The 20,649-nt window shown below is 42.6% G+C and overlaps 1 protein-coding gene across 2 annotated transcripts in view; it reads left to right on the forward strand.

Annotated features, from left to right (window-relative positions):
• Cdkal1 (CDK5 regulatory subunit associated protein 1 like 1) overlaps nucleotides 1-5,081 on the forward strand; it is a 535,629-nt gene extending 530,548 nt beyond the window's left edge. For both annotated transcript variants that reach the window (XM_052156747.1, XM_052156748.1), the window contains one exon: nucleotides 4,486-5,081. In XM_052156747.1, coding sequence (XP_052012707.1) covers nucleotides 4,486-4,677 — 192 coding nt within the window. In that variant the 3' untranslated portion in view covers nucleotides 4,678-5,081. The remainder of the gene's footprint in view (nucleotides 1-4,485) is intronic.
• Nucleotides 5,082-20,649: the final 15,568 nt, after the last annotated feature.

Here is a 20,649-nt window from a genome sequence, read left to right on the forward strand (position 1 = left end):
TGTCGCACTCAGTCCTCAGAACGACCCAGGGATGCACAGATGCTCTAAGCACCACCACTTCATAGGCAGGGAAATGCCTGTCGCAAGAGAAGACCGTGTCTGAGAACCTCCCGGGAACTGGGAGTGGAGCCCAGAAATGGCACTCATGCTCCTAGAACCATGCTTCCAAGAGCATGCTTGGAAATTAAAGATCACTCTTTCTGTCCCCTCCAAAACATGCATCCATGCTAGGGAAGGAAGCAGTCGGAGCCAACAGGGCTGCCACTCCAGCTGCCTTTATCAGGAACTGATTGAAACCTTGGCTTCATCCTCGGGCTTCTGAATTTAAAAGCTTATTGTTGTTTGATTGATTTGGTGCATATACATACATACATACATACATACATACATACTCATTTCTGTTTTTAGGAGATTTGCTCCTCTGTTGGGATTTGATAAGCTATACTTTAGAAAATTAAAGTAGATAAATCTCACCTATAATTCCTGCACTGAAAGGCCGTAGGAGAATATTGACTTCTGTGCCATCCTGGGCTATAAGGAAAGACCCTGTGTCAAGATATCATGAAAATCTAGCAAGTAAGTATGCTGGTCAGTGAGATTTCCAAGGAGAGAGAAGTGTTGTCATCAAAGTTAGCAAGGTGCATGGTAGGAACTGTCAGTGTAGTCCTGTTTGTGAAAATCAAGTGAAATTTTTTTCACTTGATTCATTTGTTCAATTGATTGAACAAATATCAGCGCCTGACTTGTTTCACATTTGTTTTAGGAAAGATGTTTCTTAGAATTCAAGCACTTAAAGATTATAAGTATCAGAATTGATTGTTTTACGAAGCATTAAATCTTCTTGAATTGGAGGACATTTTAAAGAGGTATCTCAAATTTTAGGAATAAATGACTTTTAGTAGTTAAAAGACTTAGGGGAAAGCCTGGGCCTTACTGGTACTATTTTTTTTTTTTAGTACTTTTGGTCACAGCTATGTTTTTCTCTAAAGTACATTATATTCACTGTTCTATTGTGTCAACGTTTATCTTTTGTCTTTTATAATCATTTCACCTATATTATACTCTATATTATTTAAATGCACTGTTGGCTGGGAGATGCTAAATGGAGAAAGCACTTGTCTCACAAACATGAGTACTGGAGCTCAGATGCCCAGAACCCACATAAAATAGATGAGTGGGCTTGCTTAGCCACCCAGTGCTTGGAAGGCAGAGGCAGGGGACCCCTGGGGCATGCTGGGGAGCTAGACTAGCTCCATCTGTGAGCTCTGGATTCAGGGAGAGACTGTGTCTCAGTAAATACAGAGTAGAGCAATTGAGGAAGGTACGCAGCATCAATTCCTACATTTATACATACATGTGCCCAAATACATGTGAACATATATACTCATAGTCACATCATGCATCCACATGCAAAACGAAAGCTCCACTGTTTTCTGATCATGATTCCTGCTTCCAGCTCCGTTGATGTCAGACATCAATCCAGAAGTCAGTACCCAGAAGCTGGACAGATGGTAGGTCTGGATCTGGTTCTAGGACCACCACCCTGTTCACTATAGCAGGCATACTAGTCCACACTTCTAACAGTGCTGTCAAAGGAATTCCCTTTTCTGTGCATCCTCACCAGCATCTTCATCTAGAGATTTGGTTATAGCCGTCAGTTAATCTTACTTGATCTGTTACATCCATTCTAACTATGGCCAACTGATGTTTCGTTGTAGTTTCTGACTTGCATTTCTTTCGTGGTTAATGATAGTAGAAATTTTTTCATGGATTTGCCATTTGTATTTCTTGAGAACTGTTCATTCAGATCTTTAGCCCACTACTTAACTGTCTTTGTTTTACATATGTGGGCTTCCTTCAGTGCTCTAGCACTAACCCTGTGTGCAGTGAGCAGTTAGCACAGGTTTCCTCTCATTCTGTCTAGCACTAACCCTGTGTGCAGTGAGCAGTTAGCACAGGTTTCCTCTCATTCTGTCTAGCACTAACCCTGTGTGCAGTGTGCAGTGTGCAGTGTGCAGCAGCTAGGACATGTTTCTTCTCGTTCTGTGCACTAGGGCTTCATTCGTTGTCTTCTTCGCTGTGCAAACACTCTTAGCTGGAGGCAGTGCTGCTTGCCTGTTGGGCTGTTTCCTGTGATCCAGAGGCCTTACCAGAAAATCATTCTTTGCACCGCTGCAGGTCCATCTAATTGTTACCACTGGTTTCCTCAAGTACTTTAGTTTCAGGTCTTACTTTCAGGTCTTTAATTCATTTGAGTTGGGTTTTATTATTTGCTTGCTTGGTGTTTTTGTATTGGTTTGGTTTGGTTTGGTTTGGTTTGGTTTGGTTTGGTTGGTTTTTGTTACTGTACTAGATGAGAGCTTGTGGTTAAGTTTCAGTGTTTCCCATGTGGGCGTCCATTTTCCCAGAACCATTTATTAAAGATGCTATCTTTTCTGCAATGGACATTTTTGGAGATTTAGTCGATGTGTCTGCCAGTACTGTGCTATTTTGATGACTGAAATTCTGCAGTATGTTTTGAAATTATGCTTCCAATTTTGTTCTTATTTGCTCAATATAGATTTGGCTATTTAGAGTCTTTTGTGTTCCAAAGAAGCTATAGGATTACTTTATGCAGCCTTATGAAGAAAGTTTTGAGTTCTGACTGTGGTTTTGCTGCCTCAATATTCTTATCGATAGTGTGGTCATTTAGCAACATTAATTTTTCCAACCTAAAACCTGGGAGGTTGTGTGTGCTTATATCTCTTTATTTCTTTTATATTGGTCATTTTCATTTCAGAGCTTTTCACATTATTAGTTACATTTACGTCTGCATATTTGGTAGGTGTTTGTGAATGGGATTTCTTTGTGTGGATTTCATTATCATCAGACTCACTATTGACAAATAAAAAGACCAGATTCTGTGACTTTACTGAGTATATCAATCAGTTTAACAGTTTCTTGATGGTGTCTTCAGGTTTTTCTTTGGAATAGAACCATATCGCCTGCATGCAGTGTCACCTTGACTTGTTCCATTCCTATTTCTCTTTCTTTACTGTGAGTGTGCCTACATGGGTGTGCCACTACACACATGTGGAAGACAGAGAACTTAGAAGTGTGTTTCTCTCCTCCTGCGTGGGTCCTGGAGCTCAGAATAGGTCACTAGGATTTCCTTTTCACTGTCTCCCTGGGAGTTTCGTTTCTTTCCTCTCTGATCTTTCTATTCATCTTATACGAGGTCCCAAGGCCCTTTATATCAGCGTTCCTTTTCTGGCATGTCTTTCTCCCATTTTAGTTTCCTTGGCATCTAGCCCTTGTTTGGAGAAGCTGTGTAACCTTGTGTTTGTACATTTAAGTTTGCTCATCTAGATTAGGTGACTGTGAGTCTTGACAAGACAGTTTCTCAGTAAGCAGCTCTCTCTCCCAATGGTATATCTTGGGTTGGTGTGTAAACGGGTTTTGGTTCTCGTGGAGCGCTGTGGTATTGGTATGGTCTCTCTGTCATTTCAGTGAGTTTGAAGATAGAGCAAGCCAGGGGAGCAGGAGTGGGGCCACTGCCATTTCAGCCAGGCCTGTCAGACAGCTTTCGGCATAGGCTGTTCATTGCACTCTATCTACTCCTGTAATGGGACTCTTAAAGTATGAATTAAAATAATACAAAATAAAAACCACCATTGAAGATGGTTCTGCCACAGCAGCAGTGTAGGGCCTGAGCCCTTATCCTCAAACCAGTCAGCGGTGGATCAGCAGCTGCTCCCACACAGGAGCAGAGGTGCGCAGGGCTGTTAGAGTGCTCAGGGAGGCTGAGAATCTGATGCCCCAAGGACAGCCATGCCACGCTGCCTCTGCTGAGCCTCTCCTTCCTTTCTGACCATCCCATCTACACATCCCATTGGCTCTGTCGGGGATGGTCGTGCTCTGTGAGGCACTGTTTTGATAGGAACTGTATAATGTGAAACATCTTGTCTAGTAGAGACGACAGGTGCTCTGAAATATTAAGGCTGTGTGAGAGCAGCAGTATTCCTCCTTCCAGCCACCTCACGGCAGACTAGAAGCCTTGCTGAGTGGGTACCTCCCAAAAAGCAGGGCAGTGGTGTCCACTCACCCTGTACTCTCCTCAAGCCGTGTTCCCCAGGCTTTCCTGTGTCTGGCACACGGAGGTGAACGAGGGAACCCTGAACTGGGCCCTCTGGTCACCCAAACCCTTACAGGCCTACCTGGAGGTAGGCGCGGCCTTCCTCCCAAGGCAGAGACCCTTGTCATATCTGCCTTCCAGAGTGTGGTGGATGGACAGAGTGACTTCCATGGAGTCTAAAAACAAAACAAAAAACTGACTGTGTTCTAATCGTCAAAAAAGAAACAGACTTGCCCATTCCAACTATGGGGCTACCTAGATCCCTGCAGGGCATCCAAGTGTTTCTATATTGAAAGGAACTATGACTGATATTGCTGCAGGGATTTTTTTTTCCTGAAAATTGCTTTTCTTACCTATTTCTGTCTTTATAGGAATTCAGAAATAGGCTTGGGAATCATGTGAACTCAACTTCAGACACCTGTCCTGCGGCTCCGCGTGGCTCGGCGTATTCCAGAATGGCGCTGCAGATGTCCCGGTATGACTGTGCACTGAAGGTGGCTGCAGGCCTGGCTCTCGTCGCTCTCCTCCTGCATTTCTGGCCAGAGTCTATGCTTACAATGTAACTAAGTAAAGCATCCATAAGGAGTCAATTTCTAATTAAAACCATCCGCGATCAGGAGAGCACCAACACTGGTTCTCAAGAGACAGTCTTCTGAACTGGACACGCTGCCTCGTCTGGACCCCTCTCAATGCGCCCACACTGAGCTGAGCCATTTGACCTCAAACCAGATCTCAGCTTCTGAACACGTCTTTCTGATCAATCCCCTTTTGACTCTTTTTTTTAATAGCAAATGCAAGTGGTGGTTTTTTTCTTTTTTTTTCTTTTTTTCTTTTTTCTTTTTGGCTCCAGTCAGTAAGTCCCAGCCCAAGTGCACAGTGGCTCTGCCCATCCTAGGATCTGCCCATCCTTTCCTTGTGTGGAAGAACATCTAGCCCTTAATAAACATTCTCTGGGCTGTTTAGAGTCCCCGTGCTACAAACATCTTTTTCACAGCAGATGTGTTCCTAAAAAGTTTATATAGAAACCTATTTTGAGAACTTGGACCCAAGTCCGCCACTTAAAGGACTCTTCCTGGCGTTCTAGAAAATGTGAAGATTCCATGCCTGTGGCACCCACAAACTTTCAAACAAACCATGATCCTTTCCTGACACCCAAACCAGACATGCTGCGTTTATCATTGTGACCCAGCGCCATCAGCAGTCTTTACAAACTGAAATGACTTCTTTCACAATAAACAGAATTGGTGCAATAAGAAAAGACTGTGTTTATTGGACTTTAAATTTATTATTTGGATTGGGTAGGTGAAGGGAAACCAAGGAAATGCCTTTAGACACCATAGGAATAATTTCATCTCTAGACCCATCCCCTCCGTCAGCACTTCCTAGAGCCAATCCCAAAATATAATGTTGTTAGTTGGGGAAATGTACGTGTGTGAGTACTCACACATAAACACTCACTCCTAACATAAGTCTCCTAGCCCTGCCGTGTGCTTCTAGAAGGAACTTGCATTGCACCGAGCGGAGCGGTGAGCCTGGCCGGCCCTAACTACTCCTTTTTGCTTTTGATTTATTATTTATTTATTTATAGGTCAAAGTCTATGCTTACAATGTAAGTAAATGAAGCATCTGTAAGAAATAAGTTTCTTATTAAAACCTTCAATGAAAGGGAAAGCAACTGGCCAATTCTCACAGGGCAGCCAAAGATCAGGGCAGGAGACGTGGATCAGTGGGTAAAGTGCTTGCCATGCACCTACAAGAACCTGAGTCCTGATTCTAGAACCCACAGAAAACCAGATAGGATATTGCACACATCTGTAATCCCAGCTCCCATGGCTGTATGAAAGGCAGAGGCAGGAGAATTCCAGAAGTTCACAGGCCAGCCAACCTGCTGTATGCATCAGAAAACAAGAAACCCCATCTCAAGCACAGCAAAAGGCAAAGACCAACACTTGAGGCTGTCCTCTGACCTCCACACACATGCTTGAAATGTGTGCATACGCATCAAGTGCACTGAGATGAAAAACTGTGCCCTCTGAGCACTGCAGAGGGACTTGGGAGCACGCCTCAGGGGTTGCAGTAATCGGAAGATGTGGAAACGGCAGGAGCCTGCCACTGACTGCCTTTCTTGAACAGACATAGCCATTGCTTTGCAGATAAACAGTAAACTCTGGGGTGGTGCTTCTTTAATAAGAACCCAGTCAATATCAGAACCCTTGCCCACACCTAGAAACACACTATATGGGGCAGAAGAGCTTTCTACCTACAGCTTGTTGGAGGTACTTTTTCTCCTTACTTCCCTTTTCTCACCCCCCATCCCTTCCTCCCTTCCCTCCTCCCTAACCCTCTGCTTTCCTCTCTTCTAGCCTTCCTCCATTTTTCCTGCCTATGAGAAAATAACACACCCAGATGTCCAACAGCCTCACTGACCCAGTAACAACCCTCAGAGGCTGGTTCCCCTGTTCAGGACTCTGCACAGCTGTGACTCTATTGTCACAGAAGGACCAGCCATGCCTGGTAGTAGAGAACTGTCAATGCACAATGTCCATCACTGTTGGTGACTAGCTTGTACAGGGATAGCAATGGCCTGGAAATCTACCTTGTTCTTTACAGTTACCTTCTGCTGGAGGGGGTGGGAGGAGGGAGGGAGGAGAGAAGACTGTTCTATAGTTGAGTCATTGAGAGGCCGTGGAAACTGAGCTCTCCAGGAGTAGATCTGAGTGTAGCTAGAGCAGGCATGGCTTTCAGTGGCCTCTCCATCTTGCCTCCCTCCTCCTGTCCAGTGCAGCTGCACAGCTTTTCCTTTGAGGCCAAGCAAGTCTGCATGCATTTGTTTAAGCAGTGGATATATGTGCAGAAGTGCTGTCTTTGGGCCGCTGGGTTAAAAACTAACTGGTGTACAGTTGGCTCTTCCCACCGTTGTGGTGAAGGTGGGCTTTTGTAACTGAATGAAATTTTCTTCATCCTGGGCCCATGCCAGACTCAGCCACCCATGCATCAACCCCAGAGCCCCTGCCAGCCCCAGTGCCATGTACTCCATCACGAAGTGTCCTGCAGTGTAGACGTCTACGCCTTAAGGCTGAATGACCTGACTCATGCCAACAGTCTGCCCAGATAGGACAAGGCTTGTAGGTTGTATCTCTCCTCTTTTAAGAGAGTAAAAATTCATGTAAGAAATTTTAATTGGGAAGGATTTCCACAAAGTGAGTAACATTTTAAGCCAACACCTGGAGGCCACTGAGACAACCTCCAATCCAATAACTCCACCACAGAAAACACAACCACTGTCCCTATCTCTAACACTGACCACTTAAGGCACTTGTATAAATATATGAGTATAGCCAAACTTTCTCATGTCTACCTTCTTTTGCTCAGCATTGCGAAACTCATTCCATCTGTCACATGTAGCAGTGACTTGTTGACATTTATTGCAGAATAGTATTCTATCCAAAAATACCTTGTGTTTACATGTTCTATATTTGTTTCTGACCTTTTGCATTTTGAGACATGCTACATAAAGATGCCTTGACACACGGAAATACGAGTGTGCTGAGTGAGTGCTGAGGGTTGGAATTGTCACACCACAGCACAGCACTGCTTATACCCAGCTGTCATAGACACATAGATAAGGGTTGACAACGGGCTCTACCTGTTCTCAACCCACAAGCAGGTGGTAGGGAGCCGGCCATTCTCCTGTCTTCTCTCATTACAGCTTTGAGGACTTCACCAGGCCTCTCCCTGCCAGCTGCTTATAGTGGGGCCCAGCCCTATTTTAATAATAAGGATTTGGACAGCCACTCACTATCATAATGTGCTAGGCAAGAAGTGCATCTTATAAGTGCTGTTCAGTCCTGAAGAAACAAATTGAGATAGGTATGAATACCACCTAGCTGAGAAGAGAGAGAACTCACAAGATTGCCTTGCCCAAGTGCACAGAGCTACCAAGAGAAGAGGTGAAACTGGAACACAGTTTGAATACAAATCCTCTGCACTAGCACTGGGCCATCCTGACTGCGCCCTCACCTCATCTTTGACCTGTGCTAATGTATGGGTATCTAGGACTGACCATGAAGATGTTTGGGTCCTAGGCAAGCCTAGCATCCATTCTGTGACAGCCTACTCCAGAATTTAGAATACATATTAAATAGTTAATTGTCGAGTTTTCCCCCCTTTATTCCTCTTATCCATTCCTCTTATTCCTTGCTTTGCCAGACATGAAATGGCACATCTGAGAACGTGAAGGTTTAGTAAAAACCCATGCTTTGTTGGGGAAATGTGTAAACAGATGTCCAGCACATGTTTCCATCAACACCCCTGCTCTCTCTGGTGACTCCACTCCAGCCAGAGTTTCAGTGTGCATACTGTGCCATGGAGGGAAAGTTCAAATTACAAGTGAAATTTGAAGAGGTTTAACATAAAACAAATAGTTTAAAATGAAGACTGGGAGGGGAGGGGCAACAGGAAGTGGGGGCGGGAGAAATAGAGAAAAGATGATCTTCAGGGCTGAGCACAGGCGACATTGTAATGTGATAGGTCTCTTGGTGTGCTGGTCTGGAGAAACCATTCCAAATGACTACAGGCCTATCTGAAGCAAATGCAATAGAAATGAGAGAGAGAGAGAGAGAGAGAGAGAGAGAGAGAGAGAGAGAGAGAGAGAGGAGGAGGAGGAGGAGGAGGAGGAGGAGGAGGAGGAGGAGGAGGAGGAGGAGGAGGAGGAGGAGGAGGAGGAGGAGGAGGAGGAGGAGGAGGAGAAGGAGAAGGAGAAGGAGAAGGAGAAGGAGAAGGAGAAGGAGAAGGAGAAGGAGAAGGAGAAGAAGAAGAAGAAGAAGAAGAAGAAGAAGAAGAAGAAGAAGAAGAAGAAGAAGAAGAAGAAGAAGAAGAAGAAGAAGAAAAGAAGAAGAAGAAGCTGCTGCTGCTTATGGAGAAGGCTCCCTAGATCCCCAAAGCATCCTAGGAACGACGGGGGTGGGGGGCGGGGGTCCACAGAAGCACCTCAGATGTTCTCAGGTTCTGGAAGGAAGAAGCATTTATCAAATGTCATGCAATCTGCAAGCTCACAACAGTTCTGTTTTGGATCCAGCAAGATGGTTCTGCAGTGAAGACATTGTCCACCAAGCCAGATGACCTGAGTTTGACCTCCAGGACCCACGGAGAAGGAGCAACCCAATTCCCCAAAGTCATTCTCTGACCTCCACACTTGCAGTGTGCTACACACACCATACACATACATACAAATTTAAAAAATGATTCCTTTTCAACACTAACTTTTGTGACATTTGATATTTTTGATGATACCATATCTTTGTAAGAGCAGATTTTTGTCCACTGATGTGATTAAAAGCAAACATTAAATTAGAATCAGTGCAGAGAAGGAAGTAAAGGCACGCAGGTCCTGCTTCAGTGCTGAAGGTGTGGCATGGTGGCCAGCAAATGCACACCTCTACCGCCAAGTCACGGTGATGACTTTGTTTTCCACTGTGATGATTTTAACATGAAGTAAATTTTTTGTCATGCTTAAACATAGTTCTTATAACACAGTAGAACATGAGTGTGTATAAAGATCTACCTACTAAATAGACCCCTCGACTGTTTCTCCAGTCTGACAGTGCCATTTGCGAACTTCTGCTGTAACACCTAACACTCATGTTCAGTGTATTTAACCTGGTATCCTAATTACTTCAAGTTAGCTTAGTGGTCTACACATCATTAATACACTTGTTCTCTCCCTCTATTTTTTTTTAATTTTTAAGATAAAATTTCAGTTTTTACAAACAAAACAAAATAAAATACCCCCCCCCAAAAAAAAAAACAGTGTCTATGTGTATAACTCTGGATATCCTAGAACTCAGAGAATCCACCTGCTTGTCTCCCGAGTGCTGGAATTTAAAGGCTTGTGCTATTCTGCCCAGCCAGGAATATCCTTGTTCTTAGCCTACCATACAGTTTGACTTATATGTTGTTGAGGCTATAAAGGATGACACAGGTCCTGGTGGTTCTCATCTCAGTGTACATATGAGGCAAATTACATATATGTGTGTGTGTATGTATATATATATGTATGTATGTATGTATGTATGTATGTATATACATGCATGAGATTACCATCAGCAAACCTTGGGTGCTTAACCAGGACACTTTTTCTCTTTGAGTCTCATATAAAATTAGAAAAACTATTTTATTTATTACAGGGTATTATATACATGAAATACTATGTCCTTAAGTGGCTATGATACCACATGTGTCAACTGCCAACACACAGAAAGTAGAGGCAGCTTGATCTCTGAGTTTGAAGCCAGCCAGAGCTATACAAGGAGACTTTGTCTAAAATAGAAATACACTATGTTCTTACATATATCAGTTCCTCTCCTTGCAGAATATTAGCCATTATAGAGGCAAAAAAAGGTAGCTGATACTCTAAAGGGAATATGAGAGTTTATTCTGAGTCTAATTGGAGTGACTTTAGAATGAGAACATAGATACAGAAGGTCTCAATGACATGTTCCACCGTGGAAGTGGCTTCTGTGAAATTTTATAGTCTCGGACTAAAAGGTAGCACTAAATTATTGTTTTTAACAAATAGCTTTTCAACACATTGGTGGGTATAGCAGATAGGCAAGGTTTAGAAAAACAGGAAAATTTCTGCTGTAGTCTGATGATGTTCTTAAAGATGATTAATGGGAGCTGATTTCAAGTTTTTACTGAGACTCATAGAAGGACAGTAATGAGGCCAAGGGTAGCCCAGTCCATCTGTGTCTCCGACATGGGAATGGCAGGCAGGCAGAACATCAGAGAACTCCACATTATGTAGGGGTGAGGCCCAATTTATAAGTAAAGTCAATTGTGGATTCTGATACCAACACATGAGGACTCAAAAGAATTATATGGGGAATAAAAAGAGTCCTGCCTCGAGAGACTTTGGGTCTGATTCTAACAAATTTAGCAAAGAAAGGAAAATTCAAAGAAAATGGATTGCAGCTGCATTTCAAGAGATCAAATTAATGCATACGTTCAAGTGCAGATTTGAAAGACTGATCTAAGATCAAGAAGGAGACTTTCTGCGGCCAAAGATAAAAAGGGCATCTAGATTAAAAGAGAGGCCTGGTAAGCCATACCCCATGCCCACCCCCACCCCAACAGGAAAGAGCAGACGCCGTGACTTGTTTCTATCCTCCAAGTACTGTTTCCTGGAGTCCTAACTCTAGGAAACACCCCAGTGGGTGATTTCCATTTGTCTAGCTTTTGAGCATCTAAAGCTACCAGTCCTGATGAGACACAAGTACAAGAAGAAAATAGCAAAGGAAGGGATGGCCTTGTGCCAAAGTGAGGGAAATATGCAGTCCAAAAAAAGCCTGCCTGTGGGGGATTTCAGCTCTTGGTATCTAATCTGCCTTTAGTACAGTCAACCCATCCCAGTTATGTATGGATGAACTGCTTCCAGAGAGAGCCATAGCCTGTGGCTTTTACAGACCTAAGGTTTTCCTTAAGAAGCACACTGTTTACTTAGGACATTTTATGTTTTGGGCACACATATAACATACTGTGCACACAATAGATACATCCTTCATAATCAGTTATACAACTAACTTTGGATGTGAGTACCAGTTCACTCAAAAAAGGTACTCTGATAACATTCTCAGCCCTGAAAGTCATTCTTGCACTGCCCCAAGAAGAGGAAATAGTGTATGCTTGCACAATAATTTGTTTTTAAAACAACCAGAAGTAATAGAAACATCTGGCAGATGGAGATTCATATTATACTTTACATGTAAATGAGGGACTCTGGGAAAATTCTTCGCAGAGCTTATAGCTCTTGAGAAGATGCTTTATAGCAAAAACTTTCTTCCTTTAATACTAGACTTCCCTAGTCAGCAAGAAAGGAGCATTATACTGCAATGACAAATTCCAGGCAGTATGGCTACCCCAAGGAACTTGATTCCAGAGTCAGGTAAAACCATGATGAGAAAAGATATATACAAATCAGATTCCTTATGAATACATAGATGCCAAGCTATCAACATAAACATTGAATCCAACAGCATATTAAAGGGATTATTTACATTTGTGGTGACGAAATGGAATTTATCCTAGGAATTTAAGGGTGGCTCAACATAAGAAAATTAACATCATGACAATAAAGAGTAAGGAACACATGGTCATCTCAATCGACACAGAAAAGGCATTTGACAAAATTCAACAGTCTCGCATGATGAACATATAAAAAATAGAAAACAAGAAACAAAGGGTAAATTCCTCAGCATGACAAATAGTATTCAGGGGAAAACATGGCTGCCCACCAACACACCCAGTGTTGAAAGGCTCCACATCTTCTCCCTAAAATCACAAAGAAGTCAAGAATGCCCTGCCTACCACTGCTGCTCAGTGTTGGATGAGAAGTTCGAGCACTATCACACAATAGAAGGAAGGGAAGGGATCAGAAAGGAAGATACGGACTGTTTGCAGATGACATGATCCTGCCTGTGGAGAGCCCTGTAGAAATTCTCAAGAAAGACACTGGTGCTAACAAATAAACTCAGTAAAGATGAAAATTACAAGGCCAAAAGAAGACAATCAAGTATCTATACATCAGCAACAAATCAACAAAAATATAAAACTAAAACAATAAGAACATTTACAATTTTATTTTAAATGTATTTAATTTGATGATTTCCTTAGGAGTTACTATACCCGAGGAAGTGAAAGAGCTGTTTGCTGAAGACTAAAAAAGTTGCAGATGTAGATATATAAGATTGAGATCCTGGAAAGTTGGCCCAGGTTCATGAATAGGAAGACTCATCATGTGAAGAGTCAGTACCACTCCTGATATCAATAAAAAAAAAAATCTGTGTGGCTGGGTGTGGTGGCACACATCATTAATCCCAGCACCGGGGAGGCAGAGGCATGCAAATCTCTTGAGTTCAAGACCAGACTGGTCTACTGAGTGAGTTCTAAGTCAGTAAAGCTACACAGAGAAAGAAACCTTCCCTGTCTTGAAAAAATAATAAAAATATGTACAACTATGCTTTGGTAATTACAGCAGGTTGGTATGGGCATGCCAGTGTGCAGAACAATAAAATAGGATCGCAAGCCCAAAAGTAGATTCCTGCATATTAAGTTAATTGTTTTTTAAAACACTGTTTTAATTAATCCTTTGAAAATTTCATAGAATGCATTTTAAACATATTCATCTGCTACCCCAACTCCCACCACACCCATCCTCCCACCCCTTCCCTCTGAATGTTTTGAATCCTCTTCCTCCTCTTCCTTCTCCTTCTAGTCATTAGGGAAATGCAACTCAAATCACAATGAGCTGTTATTGTCCCATGCTTTTTAACCTCATCAAAAGAACAGGAAGTAATGAATGTGGGTGGTGGTGGGGAGAAATCGGAACCCCCAAACTTTCAGTGCAAATGTCAAATGATGATTCAAGCTGCTAGAAACTAGGATGCTGATTCCTGGAGATGTAATGCTGGAACAAAGCCATTCCACTCCCAGCTACACACCCAATGTTTTACAAGTAGAAGCAAAGAAATTCTAAACACCAGCATTCACAGTGATGTTACTCACAGCAATCAAACTTAGAAACTACTCTAGACACAAACAAAATGTGACATCATAACATAGAATGCTATTCAGCCCTGAAAATGCGTGAAATTCTGATATGTTACAACGCAGATGAGCCCCATTCACATACTCATTCGTTTGCTCTGAGGGCTAAATCCACGGCCTTTGACATGCTTAGCATGGGCCCTACCGCTGAGCTATGTCTTTAGCCTCAGGAACCTTACTGAAATAAACCAGATACAGAAGGGCAAATACTACATGACTCAGCTCATCTGGGTTTCCTAGAATAGAGATTCGCAGTGGGGGTGGGGGGTAAAGGAGAATGACAACGTATGAAAATTCAGAGTTTCTGTCAGGGTTGTGGAAAAGTGTTGCCTATGAGACGGGACTGGGAAGATTAGACTGAGAAATAATCTCAGTCTGTGTAATGAAGAGTTTTGAGGTCGAAGATTTAACTTAGTAGAATGTTTGCCAAGCATTCACAGAGCCCTGAGTTTGAACCCAAGCCCTGCACAAACTGAGTATGGGTCACTCCTTGAATACTAGCACTCAGAAGGTGGAGGTATTAGGATCAGAAGTACACGATCATTTTTGGCTACATATCAAACTCAAGGTCTGAGCTAGGTGAGAGCTTATAGAACAAGGCTGATGAGATGGCTAAGCCAGTAAGGGCACCTGCTACCAAACCCAACAACCTGAGTTCGAATCCCAGGAGAGGAAGAACTGACTTCTGCAAATAGTCTTCAGACTTGCACGTGGATGGCATTGCACACGTGTGCTTCCCCTCCTCCGACATGCCCAAAATAATTGCGATATGATATTTTTAAAGGTCAGCAAAATAAAACAGCAAGAGTAATAACAACAAAACCCCAGAACTGTAATGCTGTGCTAAGAAATCTAGACTTTATGCAATAGCCAAGGAGGAGGCTGTGTTTTGCTCCGGAACAGCTCCCTTAATCTTGCAGGCCAGAAAATGTCCACAGCTGATAATAAGATAAACAGTGACCATGTGAACATGGCTGCTTTTCTTAGTTATACTCAGGACCGGTGAGCATCTCTCACTTTACCTTTGATACTTCTGAAAACATACAACAAAGTATTGCTTTCTTGAGAACCATGAAGCAAGACCACAAAAGAGATAAATCCCTACCTTTGGTTTATTCCTTTGTCCACAGTCAAATTTGTCAATGCAGCCATTTTCAGAAGTGCTAGAGGTGGGCCTCACCTCAGCCAGGTGTCAGCGGTCCCTGTGGTTACTGTTAAGGCTGACACTAACGCCACTGCTCACTCTGCTTCCATTTGTCTTGGGATTGTCACTGTAACGCCGAGACAGATCTGGACATGTGGATCCCATTGTTTTAATTACGAAAGTGCCTGAGTGAAACACAAGCCTGTCTTTGGTGTTCAGCATCTCTTACCCTAGCCTACTCTTTTCTTTGGCACGCCCACATGGTTCTAGGAACCCAGCAACTCTTTATCCCTCTAGCACCTGCTACTTGCTGTGTCATCTGCAATGATGAAAAGGGTTGACTCCATCATTCTACACCTCATATTGTCACCATACCTGTTCTGTTAAGAATGTGAGTGCTTACTAAAAAGTCATCCATTGGTAAATTCCTTGGGATATGATTGTAGTAAGCAGATGTTCTTGGTTTTCTGTTTCTGAGGTGTCTCTGTTAATGTGCTGTGTGTGGTGTGTGTGTGGTATGGTGTGGTATGAGTGTGTGTATTGATATGTGTGTGGGTGTGGCTGCATTGTATGCTCCCACATGTGGAGGCCAGAAGTCAACCTCAGGTATTGTCCCCAGGAGCTTGCCACTGTTTTTTGAGACAAGGTCTCTCACTGGGTCCTGGGCCTGCTGATTATATTCTAGGCTGACTGTTCAGTGTCCCCACCTTCACCCAAGGGACTGTCTGTCTTCATCTCTTCAGTACTAGATAGCACCTGAGGTTTTTTGTTTTTTTTTTTTTAACATGGTTACTAGTGAGCAAACTCGGGGCCTCAAGCAACTGAACCATCTCTGCAGCTTAAAATTCTATTTTGTAATATTCAGGATGGATGGTGTCCTAGTCTGGGCTTCTAGTGCAATGATGAAACACCATGACCAAAACCAACTTGGAGAGGAAAGGACTTATTTCATTTACACATCCTAAATCACAGTCCATTGAGAGAAACCAAGACAAGAATAATATAGCTCCATATTGTTTAATACAGTGTCTCTCACTGAACCTGGGGCTTCCCCCATTTCACTGGGCTGGCTGGCCAACAAGTCCTGGGTATCCTCCTGTCTCCACCTCCCCAGTGCTGGGACAGCAAGCACATGCTGCTATGCGGGCATTGGGCCTCAGACCCAGGTCCTCCTGGTTGGCACATTCCTGGACTGAGCCATCTCCTCTCCAGCCTGTTTGAATTTTCCTTCCCAGCCCAAAAATCTTTCCTTCCCTTTAACTTGCCTTCGTGTCCATCGTTAAGGAAACATCGGATCTTCTACCTCCTCTGGGGAGGAGGCCATGCCAGCTGACCTGAGTGTGAATTAAAACATATGAAAGAGTTGGAGCTTTGAGCGACAGGCCTCCTGTGAAACCAGGACTGAAAGCAGGCAGGAACATTGAGGCAGAGCTGATGAAGAGGCCATGTAGGGGGTTTGCTGCTCTTGCTTACGCAGCCTGCTTTATTATAGAACCCAGGGACACCAGTCCAGGGTGATCCTGCCCACAGTGGGCTGGGTGCTCCCACAGCAATCACTAAATAATAGAGTCTTGCCTACAGCTGGATCTTTTCTCAGTTGAGGTCCTCTCCTCTCAGATGACTGTAGCTTGGGTCAGGTTGTCATAAAACTAGCCGGAGCAGAGAGGAGGCTTGGAGTCTTTTATCAGAATGCTGTACTAAAAGGACACCCTCCCTACAAAAAAAGGTCCCTGTGGTTGTACCTGACACTGCTCCATCTTCCCAGTTGTTTGCTTTGAAATCTCCACTTCTCCAATACTTTTCTTCTCATATACGACTCCCAAATGTAAGGTCTCTGGCCCTATCCATGCAAGATAAATCTCCAAGTCTTCTACTAAGATTCCTTTTCTTGTCTTGTCTTTTTTCTTTTCTTTCTTTTATTCTCTTTTCTTTCTTTTCTCTTTTCTTTCTTTTCTTTTTTCTTTTCTTTTCTTTTCTTTTCTCTTTTCTTTTCTTTTCTTTTCTTTTTTCTTTTCTTTTCTTCCTTCCTTCCTTCCTTCCTTCCTTCCTTCCTTCCTTCCTTTCTTTCTCTTTTTCTTTTTTTCTCTTTCTCTCTGTCTAAACCAACACACTCCAAGGCTTTTGAAACAGGAATGTTGGAATATTGCAACTCAATGCAGGTCTAAGAAGTTCAGTCTTATCAAGTTCATTAGATTGCCTAAGGCTAAGAAAATGATAAGCAGTAAGAAACAAAGGGAGTGGCTCAAAATGGCACAAGTTCACGTAGAAGGATATTTTTAATGCTGCTGACTACCAAATCAAAAGGAAAATGGGAAGGAGAGAGCACTTTAACAGTAGCTTTCCCTCGTGTTGTATGGCAAAGTCAAGATGTCTATCCTTGCAACTCCAATTACTATTAAAAGCTAAGCCTGAGGTGACTGAGCTCTGCAAACACTGATGCAAAGCTGTAGCCCCCAGGACCTCCTGTCTGAACAGCCTCTGCTGCTCTGTACCGGGTCTGGGAACTCAGACGTCTCTGCAGTAGTGTTCGAAATTTCAGTTGAGATCTGAGTTGACTGCAAAGTGATTGCTCTTCCTCAGTGCTTGGAAAGAAAAGGAGAGAGAGAGAGAGAGAGAGAGAGAGAGAGAGAGAGAGAGAGAGAGAGAGAGAGAGAGAGAGAGAGAGAGAGAAGTGGCCGTGTCCCTTGGCATCAGGTAGAACCTGATATTTCTTGGGCAAGTAGGAGTGGAGAACTCATAGGTCATTGAAGAGCAAGAGCAGGCTCACAGAGGCTGTAAGATAGACCACTTGCTTTGTTGACGCAGATAATCTGACTTGCTCTAAAACCATCCCTATAGTTCAGGGAATTTCTAAGCAAGAATCCTGATACTGCTTTTGATGTAGAGATGATAAACTAGGGTGTTTACTTTTGATTTCTTTTCTTTTTTTTCTTTTTTGAGCTTCACTATTGTATCACATGACTTATCCATGCCGCGGTGGAGGCTCAGAGAATGAATAAATAAGCAAATGAATCCATGAGAACCAGACGCTGCCTCCAAAGAGAACAGATGACCAAAAGCAGTAGATGAAGGGCCTACATTTTCAAAGGCCCACTAAGAAATGGGCACATCTCTGCTTCGAATCAAATATCGAATTGTTGCATCCTATGGTTTGGGTTCAAAGTGTCCTCAAACATAATGGAAATGAACCACTAGGCCTTTCCCTTTGAAACGAAACAAATCTGATGGACCTCAGATGTCTGTCACATGGCATCACATTTAGGGGACTCTAGATCCGGTTCTGATGGTTAAAAGAGATCTCAGACTCTATGACATGGTTACAAATAAATTTCATTCATAAAATATTGATGCTAAAAAGAAAAAAAAAGGAGGCATACAGAAAGGAGATGTGGCTCAGGGGTAGGGCGCCATCAGCGGAAGTGTGCTTTCCTAGCAGGTAGGAGGGGCTCAGTGGTAGGGCGCCATCAGAGGAAGTGTGCTTTCCTAGCAGGTAGGAAGGCACGGGTTCAACTCCTAGCACTGAACAGAGGGGAATGAGAAAGGGAAGAGAGTGGGGGAAATAGAATTTTAAAGTTTCTTTCTTTTGTTTTTGTTTTTCTTTTGAGACAGGGTTTCTCTGTGTAGCCCTGGCTGTCCTGGAACTCACTCTGTAGACCAGGCAGGTCTCAAACTCAGGAATCCACCTGCCTCTGCCTCCCAAGTGCTGGGATTAAAGGCGTGGGCCATCACTGTCCAGCTTTAAAGTTTATAATTAAAAACAATCATTAAAAATATTTTGTTCATTTGAAGAGAAAAAAACCTGGATGTCCACATACTGATGAATGAAATCCGACCCATATCTAACACCTTGCACAAAAATTAAGTCCAGATGTGCCAAACATCTCAATGTGAAATCTGAAATGTTGAAATTGCTAGAAGAAAATGTAGTCAGCACCTTACAAGATGGAAAAGGACTTTCTGAATAGGATTCCATTTGTCCAGGAATTAAGACCAACAATTGACAAGTCTCATATCATAACAAATCCAATATGTTAAAAAGGAAGCCTGGATACAGAAATGGATTGAATAAAAAAAAAAAACTACTATGAAAAAAAATAAAATGGGTCACTTGGTTTTGTTTTTTGTTGGCTATTTATTGAGTTCCTTATATATTGTGGAAATTAATCCTTTGCCAGATATACAGCTGGCCTTGTGGGCTTCCTTTTTTTTTATTTTTATTTACATTACAAATGATTTCCCCTTTTCTGGCCCCACACTCCCCGAAAGTCCCATAAGCCCTCTTCCCTCCCCCTGTTCTCCCATCCACCCCTTCCCACTTCTCTGTTCTGGTTTTGCCCTATACTCTTGCACTGAGTCTTTCCAGAACCAGGGGCCACTCCTCTGTTCTTCTTGTACCTCATTTGATGTGTGGATTATGTTTTGGGTATTCCCATTTTCTAGGCTAATAGCCACTTATTAGTGTATACCATGATTCATCTTTTGAGACTGGGTTACCTCGCTTAGTATGATGTTTTCCAGCTCCATCTATTTATCTAAGAATTTCATGAATTCATTGTTTCTAATGGCTGAATAGTGTAATGGCACCATTGTGTAGATATACAACATTTTTTGCATCCATTTTTCTATTGAAGGATATCTGGGTTCTTTCCAGATTCTGGCTACTACAAATAGGGCTGCTATGAACATAATGTATCCTTATTACATGCTGGGGAATCCTCTGGGTATATGCCCAAGAGTGGTATAGCAGGGTCCTCCAGAAGTGACGTGCCCAGTTTTCCGAGGAACCGCCAGACTGATTTCCAGAGTGGTTGTACCAATTTGCAACCCCACCAGCAGTGGAGGAATGTTCCTTTTTCTCCACATCCTTGCTAGTACCTATTTTTTCCTGAGTTTTTGATCTTAGTCATTCTGACTGGTGTAAGGTGAATCTCGAGGTTGTTTTAATTTGCATTTCCCTGATGACTAAGGATGATGAACATTTCTTTAGGTGCTTCTCAGTCGTTTGATATTTCTTGGGTGAAAATTTTTTGTTTAGCTCTGTACTCCATTTTTTAAGGGGGATATTTGGCTCTCTGGAGTCTCCCTTCTTGAGTTCTTTGTATATCTTGGATATAAGCCCTCTGTCCGATGTAGTGTTGGTAAAGATCTTTTCCCAATTTGTTGGTTGCCGTTTTGTCCTTTGCCTTAAAGAAACTTTGTAGTTTTATGAGGTCCCATTTGTCAATTCTTGATCTTAGAGCATAAGCTATTGGTGTTTTGTTGAGGAAATTTTCCCCTGTGCCCATGTCCTCAAGGGTCTTCCCTAGTTTCTTTGATATTAGTTTCAGTGTTTCTGGTTTTATGTGGAGGTTCTTGATCCACTTGGACTTGAGCTTAGTACAAGGAGATAAGAATGGATCAATTTGCATTCTTTTGCATTTTGACCTCCAGTTGAACCAGCACCATTTGTTGAAAAGGCTATCTTTTTTCCACTGGATGGTTGTAGCTCCTTTATCAAAGATCAAGTGACCATAATTCTGTGGGTTTATTTCTGGGTCTTCAATTCTATTCCATTGATCTACTTGCCTGTCACTGTACCAATACCATGTAGTTTTTAACACAATTGCTCTGTAGTACTGCTTGAGGTCGGGGATACTGATTCCCCCAGAAGTTCTTTTACTGTTGAGACTAGCTTTAGATATCCTGTTTTTTTTGTTATTCCAGATGAATTTGAGAATTACTCTAAGTCTATGAAAAATTGAGTTGGTATTTTGATGGGGATTGCATTGCATCTGTAGATTGCTTTTGG

Source organism: Apodemus sylvaticus, chromosome 14, assembly GCF_947179515.1.
Source record: "Apodemus sylvaticus chromosome 14, mApoSyl1.1, whole genome shotgun sequence".
Taxonomy (NCBI): domain Eukaryota; kingdom Metazoa; phylum Chordata; class Mammalia; order Rodentia; family Muridae; genus Apodemus; species Apodemus sylvaticus.